The 26146-nt window shown below is 53.2% G+C and overlaps 1 protein-coding gene across 5 annotated transcripts; it reads right to left on the bottom strand.

Moving 5' to 3' along the window:
• Positions 1-12: 12 nt before the first annotated feature.
• On the bottom strand, positions 13-26146 carry CLTB (clathrin light chain B). 5 transcript variants are annotated; one of them, XM_033180099.1, is made up of 6 exons: positions 25719-26146; positions 19803-19849; positions 6381-6498; positions 6048-6159; positions 4033-4086; positions 13-504 (listed from the first exon to the last, which is right to left on the bottom strand). In XM_033180099.1, exons 1-6 carry the CDS (start codon positions 25903-25905, stop codon positions 333-335), a joined length of 690 nt encoding a protein of 229 aa, XP_033035990.1. In that variant the 5' UTR covers positions 25906-26146; the 3' UTR covers positions 13-332. The 5 variants fall into 5 exon arrangements, with proteins under 5 accessions (XP_033035990.1, XP_033035993.1, XP_033035994.1 ...); XM_033180102.1 differs by lacking the exon at positions 25719-26146 and adding an exon at positions 22378-22400; XM_033180103.1 differs by lacking the exon at positions 25719-26146 and adding an exon at positions 20176-20249.

The following is a 26146-nucleotide window of genomic DNA, read 5'->3' as shown; positions in this document are numbered from 1 at the left end:
CCCTGACACCAGTTGAGGCTTCCAGAGAAATGAGAATGATAATAAGTGTAAAAAGAGTTAACAACACACCCTTTAAGCCAAGAAAAAAAAATACATCAGGAGGGACAGTCACAATTGAGTAGACTGAGAGGAGGTGTGAGGGGCTGGACCATAGGGCCAGGAGGGAGTGAGGGGTGAGAGGGGTGAGGGTCCCCCTCCCAGCGCCTGGAGATGGGGAGGAGTGGAATAGGCTGTGGGTAGCAGCTGCTGTGAGTCTCCACACCGACCAAAGCAGCTGCTCCTCCTCTGCCCAGCCCCGGCCCGTGCTCTGTGGCCATGCACCTAGCAGGCACCTAGCGGGACAGTGGCGTCTGCTTCAGGGACATGAGCACCGAGCGCAGGCGGGACACATCTTTGCACTGCTTGCTGCTCTTGGGGTTGAAGTCACATAGCTGAGCCACCTTCTCCCACTCTGTGCCCGGGGTCTCCTCCTTGGATTCCTTCACGAAAGCCTCCTCGGATGCCCTGCAGGTGGAGATAGGACAGGGGGGTTTTATAGCAGTCTGCCTTTCCCCAGCCTTTCCCTTGAGCAAGGCTGCTTTGCCCAGCCTACTCTGGGGCACTTTGTCCTCCCCAGCCTTGTGCCCCCCTGACTTCAGAGGAGGGCAGCCTTGGCGCAAGAGGAAGCCTAGCTTGGTCCCGAGGCAGGACCTTGCTATCACCTCTTCCTGGAACACACTTCCCCCAGACTTGCTCCTGGCTTGCTGCTTCTTGCCATTCAGGTCTCAGTGCAGGCCTTACCTGCTCAGAAAGGTCTTCCCAGCCTAAGCACCTTCTGTTCATTACCTCCCCATCAGGAGTTCCCAACCTGGGGTTCCTGACACCTAAAGACCCTTGGAGGACCTAATGCAGGACCTTAGCTATTTTCACTATTTCCAAAAGCTTGGCAGAAGTAGGACATTGACTAACGCCTAACAGAAGCGCCTAGTTCAGCACTGCCCGAATGCTCTGTGTGAGGATTCTCCAGAAAGACTGTGGTCAAATACCTATGGAAAACCCAGCTAGAGGATCTTCACAGCAAGACTTTCAAAGCCTTTAATATGCTGTGTGCATCGTGACCCTCCAAGGTGGGTATGTGATGGAATCTACCACATCCCAAGCATATTTCACTACAGAGCCCCTTGTAGCCCAGAACCACCATTGTCTCTATGGTGTCTCTATGGAGCCACAGCCTGGGGCATGAATGCTCCACTGGAGTCTGCTTTTGGTTGGAATCAAGTTAGGATGAAAACTGGCGGTCCTTCATCAGAAGTTCTAGTTGACGGTTACAGAAGCCACTGACTAAGGGACAGTGGGGAAACAAGTAAATACAGTATAGTGAACAAAATCCAACGTGGGACTCATTAAGAGAAAGACAATAAGGGATGCTTAGGTGAGGAGAGCTGGGTCTATGTTCTGTATGGCCAGTGAGGGTCCCTCAAAAGTCCCTGGAAGCTCCCTCTCCACCTCAAGCGGGACCGGTTCTGCCGATGCCAGACACGACTGATGGCAGGAGCTCTCCACGGAAGAGCTGACCCCGGATCAGGTGACCTGGCCCCTCTCGAGCAATGCTGGCTGTGTGCTCATTTCATAGCCTGTAAAATGAGCATCATAGCTCTGCCCTACCAACTATTTCACTGGCCTGAGAATTCAGTGAGGTAGCAAGTGGGCCTGGGAAAAAGAGAAGTGCCGCGTGGAGCTGGGTGGCAGGTGGGGATGAGGGAAGCTATCCTAGGAGCTGTCCCTTCAGGGTCCAGAGGCTCTCCTCCGTCCTTGCAGCTCAAAGTGTCCATGGTCCAATGGCATCAGCATGACGACACAGTTTGTCAGAAATGCTGACCCTTGGGCCTCCCCACAGTCCTGCTGAATCGGAACCGGGGTTTTCACCAGACCCCCTGGTAATTCACAGGCATGTGAAAGTTTGAGTCTGGGTGCAGTGGCTCACGCCTGTAATCCCTATACTTTGGGAAGCAGAGGCAGGTGGATCACTTGAGGTCGGGGATTCGAGACCAGCCTGGCCAACATGGTGAAACCCCATCGCCACTAAAAATACAAAAAATTAGCTGGGTGTGGTGGCAGCCACCTGTAATCCCAGCTGCTCGGGAGGCTGAGGCAGGAGAATTGCTTGAACCCAGGAGGCAGAGGTTGCAGTGAGCTGAGATCATGCCACTGCACTCCAGCCTGGGTGACAGAGCGAGACTCCGTCTTAAAAAAAAAAAGTTTGAGAAGCCCTGGTCTATATTCTCTCTTCAGGGCTCTCCTGGGTGCTCTCTGGGCCATTTGCTCAGACTCAACAGAAGCATTGAGCACCCTGTGGTATTTCACAGCACCCATGCCCATCTGACATCCCCATCCCTTGCTGGAAGCCTCCCGTGGCTCCCCACTGCCTTCTGGATCAAGTCTAAGCTCAGCCTTGGCACAACAGGAGCTTTACAACCAGCCCCAAGCCAACCACCTCCCAGCCTCAGCTCCCACCCATCCCCACCATTCTGGCCTGTAGAGCTTCAGCCACTGCAGCCAGCTGGGCCTTTTCTCTCCAGATGCCTTGGCCCCAGCCGCTCCTCCCACCTTCTCTTCCCACCCTCCCCGTCCAGCAAACTCCTTCTCACACTTGAAGGTCAGCTGAAGGTCTTGCATCTCTGAAGCCTGCCCAGGCTCCCCAGGCAGACAGTGGCTTCCAGAGCTCACTGTGTCCTTCCACGAGGCCCTTATCACAACACACTCCAGACCACGAGCACCGTGGGGGGGCGGCCTGTGGGTGTCTTACCAATCTGGCACAAGGCGAGTGCCAATGAGTACTAAATGAGGGAGAGTGGAAGGAAGCAGACGAAGGCTCTGGTGTGCTCTGTGCCCTGTGAGAGGAGGCTTAGCCTCAACACACAACAGGCTGTGAGGGCACACCTAGAGTGAAGAACAGAAAGCACTTTCTCTTCAGCTCCAGAATCCCCACCGCCACCCTGCAGGATGCCTCTACCAATCAACTGAGGTTGGCATGAGATAAAATCTGTTTGCCAACCCTGGTCTTGATTACTCATCACACCAAGTAGACCCAAACCTGAAACGTGAGCGGGCCTGTGGTGGTCTGGGCAGGGGCTGATGGCCAAAGTCAGTGCACTGGGGCAGGAGGAAGAGATGGATGTCACAGAGGAGCAGCTCTTGTCCTTCACATGCCTCCAGCATCCCATGCTCAGTGTCTGTTTTGTTCAATAAAAGACCCCTTCAGTCGGGCACAGTGACTCACACCTGTAATCCCAGCACTTTGGGAGGCCAAGGTGGGTGGATCACCTGAGGTCGGGAGTTGGAGACCAGCCTGGCCAACATGGTGAAACCCTGTCTCTATTAAAAATACAAAAATTAGGGAGGCTGAGGCAGGAGAATGGCGTAAACCCGGGAGGCGGAGCTTGCAGTGAGCTGAGATCCGGCCACTGCACTCCAGCCCGGGCGACAGAGCGAGACTCCGCCTCAAAAAAAAATAAAAAATAAAAAATAAAAATAAAAATAAAAATACAAAAATTAGCCGGGCATGGTGGCATGCGCCTGTAATCTGACCTACTCAGGAGGCTGAGGCAGGAAAATTGCTTGAACCCAAGAGGTGGAGGTTGCAGTGAGCCGAGACTACACTACTGCACTCCAGCCTGGGTGGCAAGAGCAAAATTCCATCCCCCCCCCCCAAAAAAAACAAAACCCTTCACCCCCCACACTCACCAAGAGATATCTCAGAGGGAGGGAGTTTGGGTGGCTTGCCACTTGCCCCTCCCACATGGGAATGAGTGCCAAGCACATTCTTTTCTCTGCCTTTATCCTGCAGAGCTCTGATTTAGCCAAGCAGCCTCCAATTCGCTGGAGGGAGGGAGGTGGTTGGTGCCTGCACCCACCAGGGCATTTGCCTCCTGCTCTGACCATTGCTCCGAGCCCAGCCACACTCATTTATATCCCACAAGCAGGAAACTCAAGAAACTGTGGTGGCCATTCCCTCTCTAGCTTCCCCGACAGAGAAGCAAAAGAGACACGTACACGTAGCCGATGGTATCAGCATCTGGCTGCTGGTAGAATGCTTTGTCAGCGATCCTTGAGGGAAAGGTTGAGGGAAGGGGTTAGGTGGGGGAAGACAGATGGCAAGACAGACAGGCAGGCAGAAGGTTAGAGAGAGAGAGAGAGAGAGACAGCATTAGTACCTCCAGTGGGAGAAGTGTTAGGAAGCATAGTTCTGGAAGGCTCAGCAACAATCCACAGACCCAAATAGGAGAATGGGGACCCTCACCCTGGCCCCAGCGCCTTCTCTAAAATCCATCCCTGATCATGTTACTCCTGTTCAGACACCTTCAGTGGCTCCCCACCGCCCATGTCACTGCCCAGCTCATCAGCCAAGGCCCTTACAATGTGAGCCCACAGGTTCCCGCCTTCTCTCCCACCACTCCCTGGCCCCGTTGCCCAATACATCACATTTTTTTCTTTCGTACCCAGGTCTAGAATGCGCCCCCCACCCCCTGCCCTTTTTTCCCTGATGACCTCCTAGTCATCTTCCAAAGCCCAAGTCCCAAGACACAGAGGTCCCTCCCTGACCTGTTTCCTTGCTTCCATGGCCTTTGTGCAGAGGGCCCTAGTGTATTCGAGCTCAGTCAAACGTGTGTGTTTTTCTCCTCTGTGCCCTTTGAGGACATAAGACTGGGTCCTCCTTATCTCCATCTCCTCAGTGCCTACCCCAGAGCCTGGCATACATCAGTTCCCTAGACAGAAGGGTAGCTTTTCCCAGAACAGGCCTTTCCCTTCCTGGAAGACCTTGTACCTTGAAGGGCACAGCCTCAAAGGCAGGAAGCACTGGGCAATGTTCAGTCATGTCCCCATAGCCCCCCTCATGTCCCCATAGCCCCTCTCATGTCCCCACAGCCCCCTCATGTTCCCATGGCCCCCTCATGTCCCCACAGCCCCTCTCATGTCCCCACAGCCCTCTTATGTCCCCACAGCCCCCTCATGTCCCCACCCTCTCATGTCCCCACAGCCCCCTCATGTCCCCACCTTCTCATATCCCACAGCCCCATGTCCCCACCCTCCCATGTCCCCACAGCCCCCTCATGTCCCCACCCTCTCATATCCCACAGCCCCATATCCCCACCATCCCATGTCCCCATTAGCCCCTCTCATGTCCCCATAGCCCCCCTCATGTCCCCACAACCCCCTCATGTCCCCACCCTCTCATGTCCCCACCCTCCCATGTCCCCACAGCCCTCTTATGTCCCCACAGCCCCCTCATGTCCCCACCCTCCCATGTCCCCACAGCCCCCTCATGTCCCCATGGCCCCCTCATATCCCCATTAGCCCCTCTCATGTTCCCACAGCCCCCTCATATCCCCACCCTCTCATGTCCCCACAGTCCCCTCATGTACCCACAACCCCCTCATGTCCCCACCCTCTCATGTCCCCACAGCCCTCTTATGTCCCCACAGCCCCCTCATGTCCCCACCCTCTCATGTCCCCACGGCCCCCTCATGTCCCCACCTTCTCATATCCCACAGCCCCATGTCCCCACCCTCCCATGTCCCCACAGCCCCCTCATGTCCCCACCCTCTCATATCCCACAGCCCCATATCCCCACCATCCCATGTCCCCATTAGCCCCTCTCATGTCCCCACAGCCCCCTCATGTCCCCACAACCCCCTCATGTCCCCACCCTCTCATGTCCCCACCCCCTCATGTTCCCACCCTCTCATATCCCACAGCCCCATGTCCCCACCCTCCCATGTCCCCACAGCCCCCTCATGTCCCCATGGCCCCCTCATATCCCCATTAGCCCCTCTCATGTTCCCACAGCCCCCTCATATCCCCACCCTCTCATGTCCCCACAGTCCCCTCATGTACCCACAACCCCCTCATGTCCCCACCCTCTCATGTCCCCACAGCCCCCTCATGTCCCCACAACCCCCTCATGTCCCCACCCTCTCATATCCCACAGCCCCATGTCCCCACCCTCCCATGTCCCCACAGACCCCTCATGTCCCCACAGCCCCTTCATATCCCCACAGCCCTCTCACCGGTTGTTGATCTTGTTCTTCTCTACTTGTTCACTCTGGCGCTGGTTCCACTCCTCCAGGTCTTTCTTGGCCTTCTCCCGCCATTCCTGTTCTGTTACCTTAGACGCAGCATCTAGGACCCCACAGAAGAACGAGCGGCTGCTTTCCAGCTGGGGATGCACAGGCCTGGCCACCCTGGCTGCTCCTCCCCTGGCCCCTGCCAGGCAGCCTCAGGACCACACCGGCCCAGTCCCACATTAAGGCATGCAGGGTTCCATGCACTCTGAGGACTCCCCACACATTCCACCCCACACACAGCCCACCCAGCCAACCCCGCCTCAGCCCCACCCTCACCCAGCTCTTGCAGCCGTTTCCTCTGCTCCTCTCGCCACTTGCGGATGCTTTCAGGCTCCTGGGTCAGCCTGTCAGCCTGGGCAATGGCTGCGTAGCCATCGGCAGGACCGTTGGCCTCCTACAACACAAACACGCAGCAGTCTATCCAGCCAGCACACCTGCCCCACTGTCTCTGCTGCCCCTGCTGGGGACTCGCTCATGTCTGGATAATTCGACCTCAAACCATCTCATATCCACCGTCTCCGGTGACTACACCTATCTTTGCACTTGCTGTTCCCTCTGCCAGCAACACTCCGCCACCTGTGTGACTGCTGGCAAGTTACTCACCCTCTCTGTGCCTGATCATTGCCTCCAGCCCAGTCATAGGTTTTGATACCCCCCAAGCAGGAGACTCAAGAAAGCGTGTGCCAGCCACTTTCTTTGTCATAAAATAGGCTAAATAACAGTATGCACCCTGATGGGAGGGCATAAGGATGAAATGAGTTAAATTATAAAGAACATCGGGCGGGTGGCTCACACCTGTAATCCCAGCACTTTGGGAGGCCGAGGCGGGCGAATCATCTGAGGTTGGGAGTTCAAGACCAGCCTGACCAAAATGGAGAAACCCTGACTCTACTAAAAATACAAAAAATCAGCCGGGCGTGGTGGTGTATGCCTGTAATCCCAGTTACTCCAGAGGCTGAGGCAGGAGAATCGCTTGAACCTGGGAGACTGAGGTTGCAGTGAACCAAGATTGCACCACTGCACTCCAGCCTGGGCAACAAGAGCAAAACTCCATCTCAAAAAATAAATAAATAAAAATAAAATATAAAAATACTGCTTGGCACAGTGAGTCCCTTATGTTACTGTCATTAAAATCTCTCTTGTGGTTGTATCAACTCCTTTTTTTTTTTTTTTTTTTTTTTTTTGAGACGGAGTCTCGCTCTGTCGCCCAGGCTGGAGTGCCGTGGCCGGATCTCAGCTCACTGCAACCTCCGCCTCCGGGTTTACGCCATTCTCTCGCCTCAGCCTCCCGAGTAGCTGGGACTACAGGCGCCCGCCATCTCGCCCGGCTAATTTTTTGTATATTTTAGTAGAGACGGGGTTTCACCGTGTTAGCCAGGATGGTCTCGATCTCCTGACCTCGTGATCCGCCCGTCTCGGCCTCCCAAAGTGCTGGGATTACAGGCTTGAGCCACCGCGCCCGGCCGGTTGTATCAACTCCTAACACTTAGTCCTAAAAGACCTCACTTTCTTTCTTTCTTTCTTTCTTTATTTATTTTGAGATGACATGTCCCTGTTTCCCAGGCTAGAGTGCAGTGGCGTGATCTTGGTTCATTGCAACCTCTGCCTTCCAGGTTCAAGTGATTCTCCTGCCTCAGCCTCCTGAGTAGCTGGGATTACAGGCGCCCATCACAATGGCTGGCTAATTTTTTATAGTTTTAGTAGAGACGGGGTTTCTCCATGTTGGTCAGGCTGATCTCGAATTCCTGACCTCGAGTGATCCGCCGGCCTTGGCCTCCCCAAGTGCTGGGATTACAGGCTTGAGCCACCATGCCCAGCCCAAAAGGACCTTACTTTATAATGTGTTTGTCTGTCTCTGCCATCAGGATGTCATCTCTGTCCTTTTCACTGCTGTGTCCCCAGAACCCAGCACAGTGCCTGGCCCAGCAGATGCTCAGTAGATATCTGTTGAGTAGAGAAGAATCCCTGAGATATGCAGCATGATCATAGCTCAGATCACACCATGGGGAAGAACTTGGACTCTGCAGCCTGGTTGTCTCAGTTCAGATGCCACCTCTCATACTATGAAATGTTTGTAAGGCCTGGGAGAAATTGCTTAACCTTGCCTGACTTTTGTTTTCTCATTTGAAAAATGGGGCTGGACATGGTAGCTCATGCCTATAATCCCAGCACTTTAGGAGGCTAAGGCAGGAGGATAGCTTGAGGCCAGGAGTTTAATACCAACCTGGGCAATACAGCAAGACCCTGTCACTATTTTCAAAAAATTTTTTTCAATTACAGAAAAAAAAGGCCAGGCACGGTGGCTCATGCCTATAATTCCAGCACTTTGGGAAGCCAAAGCAGGTGGATCACTTGAGGCCAGGAGTTTTTGAGACCAGCCTGGCCAACATGGCGAAACACCGTCTCTACTGAAAATACAAAAAATTAGCTAGGCGTGGTGGCTGCTTAGGAGGCTGGAACTTGGGAGAATCGCTTGAGCCTGGGAGGCGGAGGTTGCAGTCAGCGGAGATCATGCCACTGCACTCCAGCCCGGTCCAGAATGAGACTCAGTCTCAAAAAAAAAAAAAAGAAAGAAAAATGGGAAAAGACCAGGCACGGTGGCTCACGCCTGTAATCCTAGTACTTTGGGAGGCCAAGGCGGGTGCATCACATGAGGTCAGGAATTAAAGACCAGCCTGACCAACATGGTGAAACCCCATCTCCACTAAAAACACAAAATTAGCTAGGTATGGTGGCCCACGCCTGTAGTCCCAGCTACTCGGGAGGCTGAGGCACAAGAATCACTTGAATCCGGGGGCGGGGGAGGTTGCAGTGAGCCCAGATCACACCACTGCACTCCAGCCTGGGCAATAAAAGTGAGACTGTCTCAGAAAAAAAAAAGGAATAATATTAAGAACATCCCTAAGAGCTGTTGTGATTTAATGCTATAATATTTGTGAGACATTTAGAAGAGTGTTTGGTGTGGAGTGCTGGCTCAGTGAATAGTAGCTAGAATTACTACTATTATTATTCCCATTTTACAGGGGAGGAAACTGAGGCCCAGAGACATGGGACAATGTAGTGGCAGAGCCAGGGCTAGAGTCCAGGTCCCTGACTCCCAGGCAGGGGCTCTGCTCACGTCTCCCCACCCCTTGCCAGAGCTGGGGACCCAAAGCGCTGAGGACTGTGAGCTCTGCTCACAAGGGTGTGGCACCCTCTGGTCTGGCAAAGCCTTTCCAATCCAGGTCCAGCCACACCCGCTCTGGCACCCACGCCCTCCACATTTCTGTCTGCAGGCATTCCACTCCAGCCGCCCCGCCTTTGTCTCCTGGCGCTTCTGGACTGCAATAGTCTCCTCTCCTCCTCCTTCAAGCAGTTATCAAAACTGCCATGACTGCCCGTGTTGTTTGACATCTTCTCCCCACAGGAGTGTCTGGCACACCCTCTGTCCTACGGCGCCCATCTATCCTCAGTGCCTGGATGAGCAAAGATCCCTGGAGCCAGCAGGCGCCTGGTTCAGGGAGGAGCTCTGGGAGAGGGAACACAGATGGCACATCAGGGCTTCGGTCTCCAGCTGTCTGGGGAGTGAGGGAAGGGCAGGCCCAGGACAGGGGTGCAGCCTGGCTCCTGGGATCATCAGGGCAGCTGGGCGCCACCCTTACTCCTCTTCCAGCACAGCGCTGCATTTCAATTCAGAGACTCTCTCCCAACATCCCAGTGCACCCTTCTGGGGCCCTCATCCAGAGAACACAAGTTCACCGCTGCTCCTTGCTGGGAACAACGCTGCTCTGAGGCCAGGCTAGCGAGGACTCCTCCCAGCACCGCTGCCCAAACCTACAGAGCCTTCCATCTGCAGACAACTGCCCTGTTACTTTGTGTATATGGGTTTACCCAGGTGCCCTATTTTATTTTCTTCCCAACACTTACCTCTGTCTAAAATGACTTGAGAGGTCAGAGAAGTTGGAAATAAAAATAAAAATACAATGAAGGCAGCCATCTGACCACCACCCAATCCCCACTCCTTGAGCAAACATATACTGAGCCCTTTCTCTGCGCCAGCCCATGTGGGTGTTCAGGAATCCCGAACGCCACTTGACTTTTCATTCCCCAAAATTGCCCCCACCCTCCGTCTGAGAAAAAGGCACCACAATGCCCTTGTGGGGGAGGAGGAAGGGAAGAGAGGGTCATATCTGAGCGTTGTCTTTAGGGTGGCATCCACATGGCATCGAGACCTCAGCCTTTAGGTCTATGAGAAAGGGTAGTGGGGGCTGCCTCCTCCAATCGCCACTCACCCACTCGCCTTGTGTCGCACAGCATTTTTACAAAACCTCCTTTGCTTTCTTGGATTTTTGTTCCAGATGTTAAAATGAAAGCCTAGGGACAGTGAACAATTTCCCAAGGGTACTAAGGCCCCAGCCTCATGCTCGTCCTTGATTTCTCCTTCCTTCCCATCCCCCGTGCAAGTCATCAGCAGGGCCTGTCATCACTATCTCTAAAACTCTCCCTCCGGACCTCACCACCCCTGGCCTGGACCACAGATGGTCTCTGCTTCCTGCAGCCTCATCTCCACAAAATGCCCGAATGGCTTGTTCAGAGCCTAAATCCGATTTATCACGTCACACTTTAAAATATCCAAAGGCAGTCGGGCATGGTGGCTGGCACCTATAATCCTAGTACTTTCGGAGGCTGAGGCAGGCAGACTGCCTAAGCTCAGGAGTTCAAGACCACCCCGGGCAACGTGGTAAAATCCCATCTCTACTAAAATGCAAAAATTAGCCAGATGTGGTGGCAGGTGCCTGTAATCCCAGCTACTCAGGAGGCTGAGGCAGGAGAATTGCTTGAACCCGGGAGATGGAGGTTGCAGTGAGCCAAGATCGTGCCACTGTACTCCAGGTGACACAGTGAGACTCTCTCAAAAAATAAATAAATAAAACTAAAATAAAAATAATTAAAATAAAATATGTGAAGGGTCCCTATTATGGCTAGAACAAAATTCAAGTGATCTGGTCTCTCCCTGGGCCTCTGATTTCTGTCCTCTATCTGTGCACTCTTGCCAAACTGGCCTTCATGCAAGCTCATCTTGTATCCCCTCAGAGGCTTTGTCTGGAACATTCTTCCCCTAGAATCGAGGGTCTGTATCTTCCTAGGGCTTCCTCTGCCTCCTGATTGAGGCCTTGGCTTGTTTACCTGTTTATTATCTGTGTTTTCCCCCTTCCCTCCCCCAGAAAAGTAAGCAAGCTCCAGGAGGACAGAGGCTGCCTGTTTCTATACAGCACCCAGCACCGGGAGGGCCTGGCTGCAGGAGCCTTTCAAGAATTTTTTTTTTTTTGAAATGGAGTCTCGCTCTGTCACCCAGGCTGGAGTGCAGTGGCCTAATCTCAGCTCACTGCAAGTTCCACCTTCTGGGTTTACGCCATTCTCCTGCCTCAGCCTCCCGAGTAGCTGGGACTACAGACGCCCGCCACCTCGCCTGGCTAGTTTTTTATATTTTTCAGTAGAGACGGGGTTTCACCATGTTAGCCAGGATGGTCTCAATCTCCTGACCTCATGATCCGCCTGTCTCGGCCTCCCAAAGTGCTGGGATTACAGGCTTGAGCCACCGCGTCCGGCCGCCTTTCAAGAATGTTGAATGAATTCAGAGATGTTCAGGCTTGGGGACAGGGATGAGCAAGACATCTTCCAGGAAGTTGGGACAGGGAGTCCCTCGCAAATGAGAACATGGCTGGGGAAATGTGAACCTTGCTGGAACACAGGTCAGGTAGAGAGTGGGGGAGGGCACCATTCTTACCTGGAGACAGATTACAGTGGGGAGAGATGGGGAAGGGCATTTCAGGCCAAGAGCCAGCATGTGTAGGAATCACGTGGGCCTGGAGCCTTTGGGAAATCAATATACACATGTGGCCAGATGTGGGAGGAGAGGAGTGGAGAGGGGCCCTGGGCAGGAGTCTCTTTTCATCTGTATCCTTCAGGGCCCGCCATCTCCATAAAGCCTGCCCTTAATTTTTTTTTTTTTTGAGGCGGAGTCTCACTCTGTTGCCCAGGCTGGAGTGCAATGTCAGGATCTCGGCTCACTGTAACCTCAGCCTTCTGGGTTCAAGCGATTCTCCTGCCTCTGCCTCTCAAGTAGCTGGGATTATAAGCATCTGCCAGCACACCTGGCTAGGTGTGGTGTATTTTTAGTAGAGACGGGGTTCTCTCTCTACTGTTGGCCAGACTGGTGTCGAACTCCTGACCTCAGGTGTTCCACCCGCCTCGGTCTCCCAAAGTGCCAGGTTTACAGGCATGAGCCACCGCGCCTGGCCAAGCCTGCCCTAAATTAAGACTCCGGAGAACTTGCAATTAAATGGCTTTCTTTAATCTTCACAACCCTACATGTTTATTTTTTGGTTGTTTTTTGGTGTTTTTTGTTTGTTTTTTTTTCTTTTTTGAGATGGAGTCTTACTCTGTCACCCAGGCTGGAGTGCAGTGGCGTGATTTCAGCCCACTGCAATCTCCACTTCCCGGATTCAAGCAGTTCTCTGCCTCAGCCTCCCAAGTAGCTGAGATTACAGGCGCCCACAACCACGCCCGGCTAATTTTTGTATTTTTAGTAGAGACGGGGCTGCACCATCTTGTCCAGGCTGGTCTTGAACTCCTGACTTTGTGATCCAACCGCCTCAGCCTCCCAAAATTCTGGGATTACAGGCGTGAGCCACAGTGCCCGGCCCTTTTTTGTTTGTTTGTTTGAGACAGAGTCTCACTCTGTCACCCAGGCTGGAGTGCAGTGGCGTGATCTCTGCTCACTGCAACCTCCGCCTCCCGGACTCAAATGATTCTCTTGCCTCAGTCTCCCGAGTAGCTGGGATTACAGGTGGGCACCACCACGCCCGGCTAATTTTTTATTTTTAGTAGAGACAGGGTTTCATCATGTTGGCCAGGCTGATCTCAAGCTCCTGGCCTCAAGTGATCCGCCCTCCTCAGCCTCCCAAAGTGCTGGGATTACAGGCAAGAGCCACCATACCCAGCCAAGCTTTATTCTTTTTGTTTCACAGGTAGGGAAACTCTATCTCCAAAGAGCCAAGGTCACCCAGCCAGGAAGTGACAGAGCCAGGATTCAAACTGAATTGCTGGGTGTGACTGGTCACATAGTAGCTAATAGGGCCCATGCACCACTTCTGTGATGTATACTTTGTGTTCCTGCTTGTCTCCTTCTCAAGCCAAGACTAGAGACTGGGTCCCCAGCTCCGGCTGCCCCCAGGCCTCTGGCCCGCCTTCCTCTGGGACACACCCCCACACACCATCCGAAGCTCAATGAGGGGCTGGGCCAGGAATTTGTGAGAAGCGTCCGGGGCTACAGAGCACTTTTCCCACAGCCCTGTGTGGCAGCGGAGCGGAGCCTCTAATTCTCATTTTACAAATGAGAAACCAGGCTCAGAGCGGTTAAGTGACTAGCGCACAGCCAGCCAGCCGGGAAAAAGCAGAAAGTGAAAGTCCAGGTCTTCTGACTCCATCTAAACCTCTGCTGCAGCCCGCAGTCTGGGTGTGGGAACAGCCTTAAGGAAACTTTCAGCCCCCATAGTGTCCTGCCCTAGGCCCAAGGTGCCAAGGCTGGCCAAACTGGGTCCACATCTCCACCCCTTACAACCAGCTGCAAGGCCCACTGATGCACTCTAGTGGGGGCTATGCAGGGCTCACCCGAAACCTTTGGCCCCCCCTGGCTCTCCTGGCACGTCCCTTCGTGCAGCAGGTCCCAGGCTCGGGTGAACCCCGGACTGAATGACCAACCCTCTGCGGCTTTGCACATGCTCTTCCCTTGGCCAAGGCCACCCACATCCCCTGGGCAGCCTCGGAACCCCCTGCCAGCGTCCCCTCACAGTTGCGTTCCCTAACTTTAGGGCAGGCTCTGGCGCCTGATCCTGGATTCAAGTTTTACCTCTTACTATCTACACAACTCGAGCGAGCTGTTAACCCTCTGGATTAAAACAATAATGACAACCGACATCACAGGGAGTTGGGAGAACTCAGGGAGATCATGCACGTTAAGCTCTTGGCTGGTGCCTACACAGAGAAGAACTCAATCTGTTAGCTCCTAATACTTCCCCAGAGCCAAGCCCTCCCTTCCTGGGCTCCCATCTGCCTCTTTCCAGGTCCCTGTCTTCTATCAGAAGCCAGTGTGGGACCAGGCACAGTGGCTCACACCTGTAATCCCAGGACTTTGGAAGGCTGAGCAGGAGGACTGCTTGAGCCCAGGAGTTTGACACCAGCCTGGCCAATATAGTGAGACCACATCTCCATAAAAAAATTTAAAAATTAGTCAGGCATGATGGCCCTCCCTGTAGTCCCAGCTACTCAGGAGGCTGAGGCAGGAGGATCACTTAAGCCCAAGAGGTCAAGGCTGCAGTGAGCCTTGATCACTCCAGTCTCAATTACAGAGCAAGACCCTGTCTCTCAAAAAAAAAAAAGCTCTTTTTTTTTTTTTTTTTTTTTAAACGGAGTCTCACTCTGTCACCCAGGCTGGAGTGCAGTGGCGCGATCTCTGCTCACTGCAAGCTCTGTCGCCTCCCGGGTCCACGCCATTCTCCTGCCTCAGCCTCCCAAGAAGCTGGGACTACAGGCACCCGCCTGGCTAATTTTTTTGTATTAACGACCACGCCCAGCTAATTTTTTGGTATTTTTAGTAGAGCTGGGGTTTCACCGTGTTCGCCAGGATGGTCTCAAATTCCTGACCTCGTGATCTGCCCACCTTGGCCTCCCAAAGTGCTGGGATTACAGGCATGAGCCACCGCGCCTGGCCAAGAGAGCTCTTTGGAGACAAACTACCCAGTGGATTTGCCTCCATATCCATTTATTTGCTGCCCTAGCAGGTGTGTAGCCATAAAAGAATGTGCACTGACCAAATGAATAAATGACCAAACATATAAACCAAATGAATAAACAAGTGGCTGGGTACACAGGGGTGTGGAGGGCACGGGAGAGCACTGGACACTCCATCAGAGGGGCTGGGCTTTACAACCCCCTTCTGCCGCTCACCAGACTCGTGACCTTTGAGAAGTCCCTTCCCTGGGCAGCTTGGCTCTCAAACCTGTTAAATGAGTGACAACATCCTACTACCGGTGGGAAGTGAGGCTCACGAGATGCTATGGAAACACTCCGCAGCCCATGGAGGGCGTGTGCGTGTGAGGGACAGCATGGCTGCTGTCGCCCGCTGTTCCAGGGTGGCAGGGCCCCACACATGCTGGCCCTCAGTGTACCGTGACCAGGAGAGCACAGTGCCGCTGCCAGCAGGTAAAGCCCCGAGAAGCAGCCGTCACTCATTATTTCCGGGCTGCTCAGAACTGATTTTCTCGTCCCTGCCCCCACCCCTACCCTTGCCAGTGACAGTGTCAGGGGCCACAACTGGGCTCTCCTTTAATCACCTGAGCTTCTCAGTGGGGAGATCAAGTCACAGCCAGGAGGGGTGGCAACCAGGAGAGCTCACCAGTGGCTAGAGCAATGTTCTGACCCCTCCCAAGCTCTGGAGAGAGAAAGGGGCAGGAATAGCCAGGACCAGAAGGCAGGAGGCGACAGTCAGGGCCAGGCTTGTCTCAGTCTAGCTCCCTAGAATCCCTCTCCTGAGGGACCCCTCTGCTGGGCCCACCCATGAAAGCCTCTGCGGACCCACACCAGCCAAGCGTGTGCTGCGACTCCAGGGACGGCCAAGAGGATGAGCCACATCCTTCTTTGGGATTGATCGGCTAAATCTAAGCTAAGCTGAGCTGCTGATTCCTCTAAGTAGCTCAAAGGAGGATGATGGGAGTATTAAGGGAAAGGAGAGAGGATCTGTGCAGAGGTGGGGAGGCGGAGTCCTGCAGGGCCCTTCTGTCCCTGACACTGGCTGTGCCAAATGGAGCTGGAATAGGTGTGGGCAGGCTTGTCCTTAGGCTATGTTGGCAATCGGGTTTGCAGCTGGACCAGCTCGTGGTGCACGGACTGCAGAAAAGAGTAACAAAGGAAGCACAAAAGCTCGGTCCAGGATCCTTGAAAGTGTTGGGTGTGCACAGGCCAAGGTTTCTCCTCCCCAGGCAGGTGCAGGCCAGATCTGCTATGCTCAATCTTAAAGAGCTGAGGCTTTCCACCTGTGACCCAGCTGCTGTGGCCAGCCAGTTCCAGCAACAGAGCGGTAAGGCAAAGCACACCGGGTCAGAGGTCAGGAGATGTAGGCAAGCTGGGGCTTTGCCACCGTGCTTCTGAGTGACTCAGTTCGTCTGTGACCCTGCCCTGCCTGTAAGGATTCTAGGATGGCACTGATATGATATGATTTACAAATAAACACACTTGCTGTGATTCTTAGTAACAGTGAAAATAAGGGTTCTCACTGAGATTGGAAAAGAGGAGAGGCCCAGAGTTCCTCAGATTCACCCAGGGCTCACCAAGGGATGAGGGGTTGGGAGGGAGAAGGCGGGGGGCCAAGTCAGTCAAATGGGGTGCACTCCAGAACTGGCTGACTTCCTAGGTGACTTTGCATTCACCACTTCACCGCGCTGAGCTTCACGATGCTCGTCTTTAGGAAAGGTAAACGATCCTGCTGAGAGTGTTCTAGGTACTTTTTTTTTTTTTTTTTTTGAGACAAAGTCTCGCTCTGTCGTCCAGGCTGGAATGCAGTGTGTGATCTCAGCTCACTGCAACCTCTGCCTCCGGGTTCAAGCAGTTCTCCTGCCTCAGCCTCCTGAGTAGCTGGGATTACAGGCACCCACCATACTGCCTAGCCAATTTTTGTATTTTTAGTAGAGATAGGGTTTCTCCATGTTGGCCAGGCTGGTCTCGAACTCCTGACCTCAAGTGATTTACCCACCTCAGCCTCCCAGTGCTGGGATTACAGGCGTGAGTCATTGTGCCCAGCCATGTTCTACATACTTCTGTGGTTCCAAGCATATTTCCAGCTCTGGGTCCACTTTAGGACAGAGAACTGTGGGGTCAAGCAAAGTCCTTCTGAATGTGCCCAGAGCCTGGGCAGCCTAAGTCTCAGTGATCTACCAAGCTGCACAGAAGCAAATCCTCATTCTTTGACTCCCTCAGGCCCAACCAGACATGAAGCTGCTGAAGTCCTAGAGATCGACTTTTCCAGCTTGCTGATAGTTGAGTAATTTTCCAGAAACAGGACTTGGCCAGTTTCCCTGCATAAGGTACCAGCCCATCCCTCTTACATAAGAAAATAAGGATTGTTTATTCCCCCAGAGGATTTAAGAAGCCAGCTCCTCCAGGGCAGGGCTCAGAAGATCCCACAGCCAAAGTCCCCAGGATCAAGGGTCTTTGGCCCAGTCTGAGTGGGAATGAAGGCTCTGAGGGGAGGTTTAGCCCCACCAGGCATCTGGTTGTGGGGCTGAGGTGAGGACGATTGCACGCCTCTGTGGTCTGAGCTCCCTCAAAGTACTAAAATGGATTTGTGTGTATTCAAGGGGAAGAGAGTCAGGCGGGTGCAGACAGAAGCAGTCTTAACTAGAAATACACTTACTAGGGTTTTCCCTTTTTTTTTTTTTTTTAAGGCCGTCATGCCGGGCATGGTGGCTCACGCCTGTAATCACAGCACTTTGGGAGGCCAAGGCGGGAGGATCAGGAGGTCAGGAGATCAAGACCATCCTGGCTAACACAGTGAAACCCTGTCCCTACTAAAAATACAAAAAACTAGCCGGGTATAGTGGTGGACGCCTGTAACCCCAGCTAATCGGGAGGCTGAGGCAGGAGAATGGCGTGAACCCAGGAGGTGGAGCTTGCAGTGAGCAGAGATCGCGCCACTGCACTCCAGCTTGGGCGACAGAGCGAGGCTCCATCTCAAAAAAAAGAAAAGGAAACGTTGTCTCTACTAAAAATACAAAAAATTAGCTAGGCATGGTGGTGGACTTCTGTAATCCCAGCTACTCAGGAGGCTGAGGCAGGAGAATCACTTGATCACTTGAACCCAGGAGGCGGAGGTTGCAGGGAGCCGAGATAGTGCCATTGCACTCCAGCCTGGCCAATAAGAGCAAAACTCCATCGCGAGAAAAGAAAAGAAAAAAAAAAAAAAAAAAGACTCACCCAGGCTACGTGTACTAGTGTAATCCTAGTCACTGCAGCCTTGACCTCCCCAGCTCAAGCAATCCTCCCACCTCAGACTACTGAGTAGCGGGGACTATAGGCACACACTATTGCCCCAGCTAGTTTTTCATTTTTTGTAGAAACGGGTCTTACTATGTTGCCCAGTTTGGTCTCAAACTCCTGGACTCCTGCGATCCTCCCACTTCGGCCTCCCAAAATCTGGGATTACAGGCATAAGCCACTGTGCCCGACTGGGTTTTCCTTTTTTGTGCTAAAAAAACACTTAAAGAATTTTTAAACAACCCAGTGAAAGTGAATGCCCTTTTCTTATCCCCATCCCACCCTGCCCTCAGGGCTAACCACTGTTAACAGCTGGTACACATCCTTTCAGATATGTAGTGCAAACTTTTTTTTTTTTTTTTGAGACAGAGTTTTGCTCTTGTTGCCCAGGCTGGAGTGCAGTGGCGCAATCTCAGCTCACCGCAACCTCCGCCTCCAGGGTTCAAGCAATTCTCCTGCCTCAGCCTCCCAAGTAGCTGGGATTACAGGCATGCGCTACCACGCCCAGCTAATTTTGTATTTTTAGTAGAGATGGGGTTTCACCGTGTTAGCCAAGATGGTCTCAATCTTCCAACCTCATGATCCGCCTGCCTTGGCCTCCCAAAGTGCTAGGGTTACAGGTGTGAGCCATTACACCTGGCCCAAACATATTAAAAAAAAAAAAAAAACACAGGACCATACTGTGTATATTATTCTGCAAGCTGCTTTTTCCACTTAATCTATTGTGGACATCTTTTCATGTCAATACAGGAAGCTCTGATTGCCCTTTTATTTTTTATTTATTTATTTTTTTTGAGATGGAGTTTCACTCTTAATCTCCCAGGCTGGAGAGCAATGGCATGATCTCGGCTCACTGCAACCTCCGCCTTGTGGGTTCATGCAATTCTCCTGCCTCAGCCTCCCAAGTAGTTAGAATTACAGGCACCTGCCACTATGACGGGCTAATTTTCTGTATTTTTAGTAAAGATGGGGTTTCACTATGTTGGCCAGGCTGGTCTTGAACTCTGACCTCAAGTGATCCACCCACCTCAGTCTCCCAAAGTGCTGGGATCACAGGCGTGAGCCACTGCGCCCAACCCTGATTGTCCTTTTTAACAACAGCATGGTTTTCTAATCTATCTATTCAGTCCCCTGATGCTGGATACTTAGGTTGTCTCCAATTTGTCTGCCATTATAAATAATCCTGCAGAGAATCTGGGTGGCCTTGTCTAATTATTTCCTTTGGGAAAATTCTGGAAGTGGAATATCTGGACCAAAGGGCCCGCCCTGTGTGTGGAGATGGCCTGGGTTCTGCCTCCCGTCAGTGGCACATGGTCAGGGAAGGCCTTGCGCTGCCTTCATCTCATGCCACCGTGGGCTACTTGACCTCTCCCTCCCAAAATCAGACATCACCATGGGCAACTTGAGGTTACTCCCCATCAATCTCAATCACTGGTGGTCCTTATTCTTCTTTCCTGCCCTCTACATGACAAGAAAACATGCCAAAAACCTTTCTCTATGTTCCCACCCCAACGCATCAGATATAATGAACAGGAGAACTTGGAGCCGTAAGCCTACAACAATGAGGCTTTAAGTTACTGAGATCAGGGCTGTTGGTCCTCACCAGTGCTGAGACAGAGCCTTGCTTACCCGAAACACATCTCCATTGACTGTGGTCCCCATGTCCTCAGAACCAGCTGGAAAGAGAACGAGGAGATAGTATTACTGTTTAGCTTATAGCAAGCAGGAAATGGTCCTACATTAGCCCCTCAACCCAAACTCTGTGTACACGCATGCATATATTGACCCACATGCAAGCAGACATAACGGATATATATATAACTTAGGTTCAATCCCATCCCTGACTGTTTACAAAGCCTCTCACAGCCATTAGTCCATTTTATTTTCACCACAGCCCTGCAACGAAATTGTTGTCAACCCATTTTACAGATACTCAAGCTGACGCTCAGACAGGCCATGCAATTGCTCAAAATCACCCAGCCAGGAATAGCTCCTTACCTACCCGAAATCACTGACCCCTGGCCATGGCTGGGAATGGCCAGATTACCTGTGGAGTCTGTGCCTGGTGAGTAGGCTGAGCTGCTGTAAGCTCAGGGTGGGGGCTATACTGGATAAGGAAAAGAGGGGCTGACGTGTCTCTGCCTGTCCCTGAGGTGCCTTAAGCAACTGCTCCTCCTGGGTGAGCAGGAGTTGCAGTTCCCACCAGACAGCACCTGGCACATTTTTTCTCTTTGTGCCCCTCCCAGAAGGAATGAAGTTTGCCCTCAGTAGTGACTCCTCCCTGTCCCTTTCCTTGACATCTGATTAGTCACCAATTCCTGGGGCTTCAGCTACAACAGTGACATTCACAGCTGCCCTCCACTCTCTCCCGCAGCTCAGCCCCAGGCCCGGCCCTCAGCATCTTGCACCTGCACAACTGCTTTGCCTGCTAAATAGGGGCAAACAGCTGGGAAGACACAACTGTGTCTCCTTCTCTTCTCCTGTGTCTTTCCCAGAGACCTGCACGCACTTGTGCCTTTGCAGGTGCTCAATCATTATCTGTTGAATAAACAAGTAAATAAATGCATGAAAGAAAGACAACAAATGCACGGCTTTTGCCCATTCACAGGCCCCCTTGACTCCAGCCTCTCCCATCCTTCTTTCAAACCAACTGCCAGGGCTGACAGTCTGTAAAACATGCACTTACCTGTGCCTCTCCTCTGACTCAAAATGTCATGAAAACAAACTCCAAAGAAATCCACTTCCCATGGACCACAGTGGCCTGTAGCGCCTGCTCCTGCCTTGGGGACTTTGCAGGTGCTGTTCCCTCTGCCTGGAAAGCTGCTCCCTCACCCCCTTCAGCTTCTGCTGAAATGCTGCCTAATTAAAGGCCTCCCTGACCACACCCCCATCCACCCCTTGGGCACCCCTTCCTATTCCTCCAGCAGTATTAAGCGCACTTACTACAGCCTGCTGTTTATTTGTCTATGTGTTTATTATCTGTCTTCCCCCATCGAACAGACCCTCCATGAGGGTGTGGACTTGGTTTCATCCATGATGGGGCCCACCACCTGCAACAATCCCTGGCACATGACAGAGACTCAATAAATATTTGCCAGATGAATACATCTAACCTGGAACATGAGGATCTCTACAATCTGGCCCTGCCCATTCCTGGCTCACTTCCCACCAGCCCATCCCACAAACCCTAAATTCTGGTTTCCTCCTTCCCCAAACACACCACCCTCATCCCCATGCTTTCATCCTGCTTCCCTCTCTAAAGAACGCTTTTTTGGATCCATTTATTCTCCAAGGTCCAGCTCATAAGTAACCTCCTCTGGGAAGCCCTCTTCTGCTTCCTCTACTTCCCTAGGCACTTATGGTAGGTCTCACTTTTGGGGTATCCCAGGATATCATACAGTATCTCCCATCCTCTTGTGCAATTACTTATGATCCCCAGGGCTTGTGTGTACCCCTTTACCCGGCTCTGTGTCCTACTTAGCTCCTCAGGGCTCCAGCATGCAAGGGGTGAGCAGTGACTGTTGGCTAAATGCAAGTTGAATTGTTCTTTTGAGGCCTGCTGTTATCTGCAAGGCTCTCAGAAACTGCCGTGCCTCCTAGCAAAAAGCCATGGAGGCCACATGAGGTTATTAGGCAGATGGTCAAACAGCCCTTCACCAGCCAGAGAGGGCTGTGAGCAGCGACAGTGTGTTTGGCCTGGGGACTGAAGGGAAGGACACTTAATCCCACGGAAATAATCCCTGGGTGACATAAATCATAATTGACTTTACTTTCAGAGTCAAACAGTGATTGATTCCAACCAACTCTGCCAGCTGTCACCCCCATTCCTTCAGATAAGGCTTCTCCCGCGTGGGTGTCCTGGCCCCTACATCACCGTGGGACCAATAGGGTTTCAGTGGCAGCATCTTCCGAAAAGGGGCTTCTCCTGCAGGGCTGTCTCCTCTAGCAGGGCTTCACGTTACCAGGGTCTGTCTATTTCCTGTGGTGCCGGTCAGTACACTTGGCCTTCTCAAGAAATTGCACCACTCCACTCCGCCCTGACCAACCCCAGTGTCAGACCCCACATCTGCATGCAACTGCCCGGAGTCTACCCTGACCTTCAGAAAGTCTCTCTGCCCCAGCCTCAGCCTCCAGAGTGTTCCTCTGGAGATGCCGTTTCGGCCTCCTTGGGAGTCCACACACACCCACACAGCGTTCCAAGTACCTGTTCCCACAGGGCTCTCCACCTGCCCACTGCACATCTATCACCGGGAGTCCACACTCACAGGCCGGCAGAACAGGACTGAGGCAGAGACACGTCTCAGGGATAAACCCCTGGCTGTTTGCTTCCCTCAGCTGCCTGACCCATTTTGGAACAAGGGCAGAGAGGGTCCAGAACATTCCTGTGAGCTTACTGAGGCCCAGCGGGGGAAATGGGCTTGCCCAGAACTGACAGGCAAGTCAGAGCCAGGCCTGGTGCTCAGCAAACTGGGTGTGAAAATGGAAACCTACCCAAGGCTGATGAATGGAAACAGTGTCCATCACGCAGATCACCCAGGGCCACAGGCCCCGCCAGAGAGGAGGGCTCCCTGCAGCTCCAGCACAGGTCTACACCAGATCCCTCTTTCCCCAGGGGCACCTGAGCCCAGTGTCGGCACAGAGACTGTTAATCCGAGCACCCCAACATCCAAGAGAAGGTGCCTCAGAGGTAATGACTGGCGGCTGCTGCCAGAGCCAGTTTTTGCCCAACTCCCAGCAGGCCAGGGTGCTTTTTCTCTGCCCCATCCAGGCTCCTGGCACACATCCCTGGTCAGGGGAAGATTACCTGTTCAGCACTGCGCAGGCTGAGAAGGTCAGATCAATTCTAGTCCATCTGGCCACCCACTGAGCCACCATCCCTTAACACCTCCCTGTTCCCCGACCCGACTAAGGAGGGCAGCTGAGGCTTTGCAGAGTCAGCAGGTATGTGCCTGGGAGACCCTCAGAAGGCTGTGTCCCAGCCAGCTCCCTGGAAGAAGCGAGCGTGTCTGTTTCTCTCCCTGTCACCTCGGGTCTGAGGCCAATCTGTGCCCCAGCTCTGCCAAGGACAGAACTTCCCATCCAGGCTCTAAGCCCCTGGAGCCCCACCATCCTGGGAGAGGCCACAAACTGCTCAGCTGCCAGAGGCGTCTGGCTGCCCTCGGCCTGAATCCCATCTTCTCTCTCCTGAGGTTCTGGCAATGGCTCCCCTCAGCAGGACCTCCCCACAAGGCCTCCCTCCTCTTCCCTGCACCCCTCCCCCAACAGGCCCCAGTGAGCCAGACTGAAGAAAAGGGTGGTCTCACAGAGGTGTGGACCAATGAATACTGGTGCATTAACTGGGGCAGGCATTTCTCAGGAATTCCCTGGGACAGGGCAGGCTCTGTACTGAGGTGCTGGACGCTGCCACTTCAGAAGCCCTCCATTGCTGTCCCAGACAGGTGGCAAAAGACCCAGTGCTTCTCACCCCACATCCTATCTCCTCCCAAGGAGGTGACTGCTACACATATTTTTTTTAAAGACAGGGTCTCACTGTTGCCCAGGCTGGAGTGCAGTGGCATGATCACAGCACACTGCAACCTACCCACACCTCACGGGCTCAAGCGATGCTCCTGTCTCAGCCTTCCCGAGTAGCTGGAACTACAACTACAGCTACATGTCACCACGCTTGGCTAATTTTCGTATGTTTTGTAGAGATGGGGTTTCACCATGCTGCCCAGGCTCCACAGCATTTGAAAGAGAATGGAGCCCAGAGTTGGGAGGTGTGGGATCAAGCCCTAGATCGGTCACTCCTGGCTGTGTGACTCTGGGCAAGATACTCAGATTATCTGGGCCACCAGTTTCTTGCATGTTACAAAAGCCTGGTTACATTTCTCATATCAAGGAGATACAGAGATGCTTCAAACTCCTCAGCCACAGGAACTGTCTTATTCATTTCTGTATCCCTAGTGTCCCGGCACACAGTAGGTGCTCAGCAAATGTGGAATGAATACAAACATGACTGTGAAGAGCCTTGTAAACATCATTAACCAAAATATATCTATATGTATACATGTCAGCACTATCACAACAGGCCCATAAACCTCTCCAAAATGACATTAACAGGAAGTAAAACCTGTTTTGGATGCACCCATGAAGGTGATATCTACTTTTTGTTTGTTTGTTTCTTGAGACGGTGTCTCGCTCTATCACCCAGGCTGGAGTGCAGTGGCGCGATCTCAGCTCACTGCAAGCTCCGCCTCCCGGGTTCACGCCATTCTCCTGCCTCAGCCTCCCAAGTAGCTGGGACTACAAGCACCCACCACCACACCCAGCTAATTTTTTGTATTTTCAGTAGAGATGGGGTTTCACTGTGTTAGGCAGGATGGTCTCGATCTCCTGACCTCGTGATCCACCCGCCTTGGACTCCCAAACTGCTGGGATTTCAGGAGAGCCACCGCACTCGGCTGATATCTACTTTTTTTACTAAATATTTCACAAAATCATTCTTGCTAGCCAGAACCAGGGCAGGAACATCATTGATAAAGATGATCTCTCAGGGACGAGGCATGAACTCTGAAGTCTGAAGCCAATCACAGAAAACCATGATAGCTCCGGACCACCTTTGGAAAACCATTAAGTCGACAACTACAAAACCCTGAAGGGCCCTACCACATCTGACTGATGGCTCTTTGTGGCCCACATTCCGGTATCTAACTCAGAGCTAGACACTTGGAAGGCAGTGTGGTCAGGTGGAGAGGGCTTCCAGTCTGACAGAAACAGGTTTAAATTCACGGCCAGGTGTGGTGGCTTACACCTGTAATCCCAACACTTTAGGAGGAAGATGTGGGAGGATCGCTTGAGCCCAGGAGTTCGAGACCAGCCTGGACAACACAGCGAGACCCCATCTCAATAAAAGGAAGAGAAAAAATATATAAAAAATAAAAAGAATCAGGTTTAAATTCTTGATCTGCCACTTATTAGTTATTTCAATAGCATACCCCTTTGAGTCTCAGTTTTACCATCTCTGAAATGGGTTCAGTAACATGTATGAAGTGATTAAATGTAACCAAGGCGCTTAGCCAGCGACTGCCGAATGGCAGGTGGTCACCGGGGAAGGTTAGTGACTTCCTGGAGCACCCAGGGTCCTCTTTTTTTCCCAGCTGCAGGACAGAGCTAAGCCTGAGGGGCCAGGAGGGCTGTGTTCTGCCCACACCTGCATACTTAGCTGGGAGCCTGGGACAGCCAGGATATTAGGAGGCTCAGGAGGGACTCTCAAAACTGAGCTAGGGTTGGATTCCAGAGCCGGGCAGTGGGGAAGCTGGCCTGGGGATGAAATGTCATGACCGAATTCCTGTCCCGGGAGTCACCGGATCCACAGCCCCAGGGGAGGCCTCATCCCCAGCTCGGAAGTGCTACATGGAGAGCTCCAGGAAGATTCTTCCCCACGTCCCCCAGCTCCTGCCCCGGCTGGCCTAGAGCAGGCTCTCTACCCTGTGCCGCTGGGCCCCGGCCGGGGTCCCCCGGGTGCGCGCCCTGAGCCCCGCTCCAGGCCCCGCGCTGACTCACCCCCACTCGTGGGGCCCAGCTGCGCGGGGGCCGCATGGCTGCTGGCAGATGCCCCGAAGCCCTCGTCGTTCTCTATGCCTGCAATCTCGCTCTCCTGCTGGGCTAGGAAGGCGGCCGCCGGGTCCTCCTCCGCCGCCTCCGGGGCCCCGCTCTCCGACGACGAGAAGAAGCCAAAGTCATCAGCCATTTTCCCCGCGCCTCCGCCGGAGCCTCCGCTGCGCTCGGCTCTGGCCGCGCCTGCCCCGCGCTGCGTCCGGCGGCCGCGACGCTGTCACCCGAGCCGCGGGGAGCCGGCTTCGGCGGGGACGAGTCTGGCGCGGACCGCACTTCCTCTCCGCCACCGGGCCCGGCTGGCTGTCACTGCGGTGCGGGCGCCGCGGCGGGAGGAGCGGAGCCGGAATGCGGTGACGTCAGCGCGGGGGCGGGGC

Source organism: Trachypithecus francoisi, unplaced genomic scaffold (assembly GCF_009764315.1).
Source record: "Trachypithecus francoisi isolate TF-2019V2 unplaced genomic scaffold, Tfra_2.0 Lachesis_group2, whole genome shotgun sequence".
Classification (NCBI taxonomy): domain Eukaryota; kingdom Metazoa; phylum Chordata; class Mammalia; order Primates; family Cercopithecidae; genus Trachypithecus; species Trachypithecus francoisi.
This window is presented reverse-complemented; position numbering and strand designations above follow the sequence as displayed.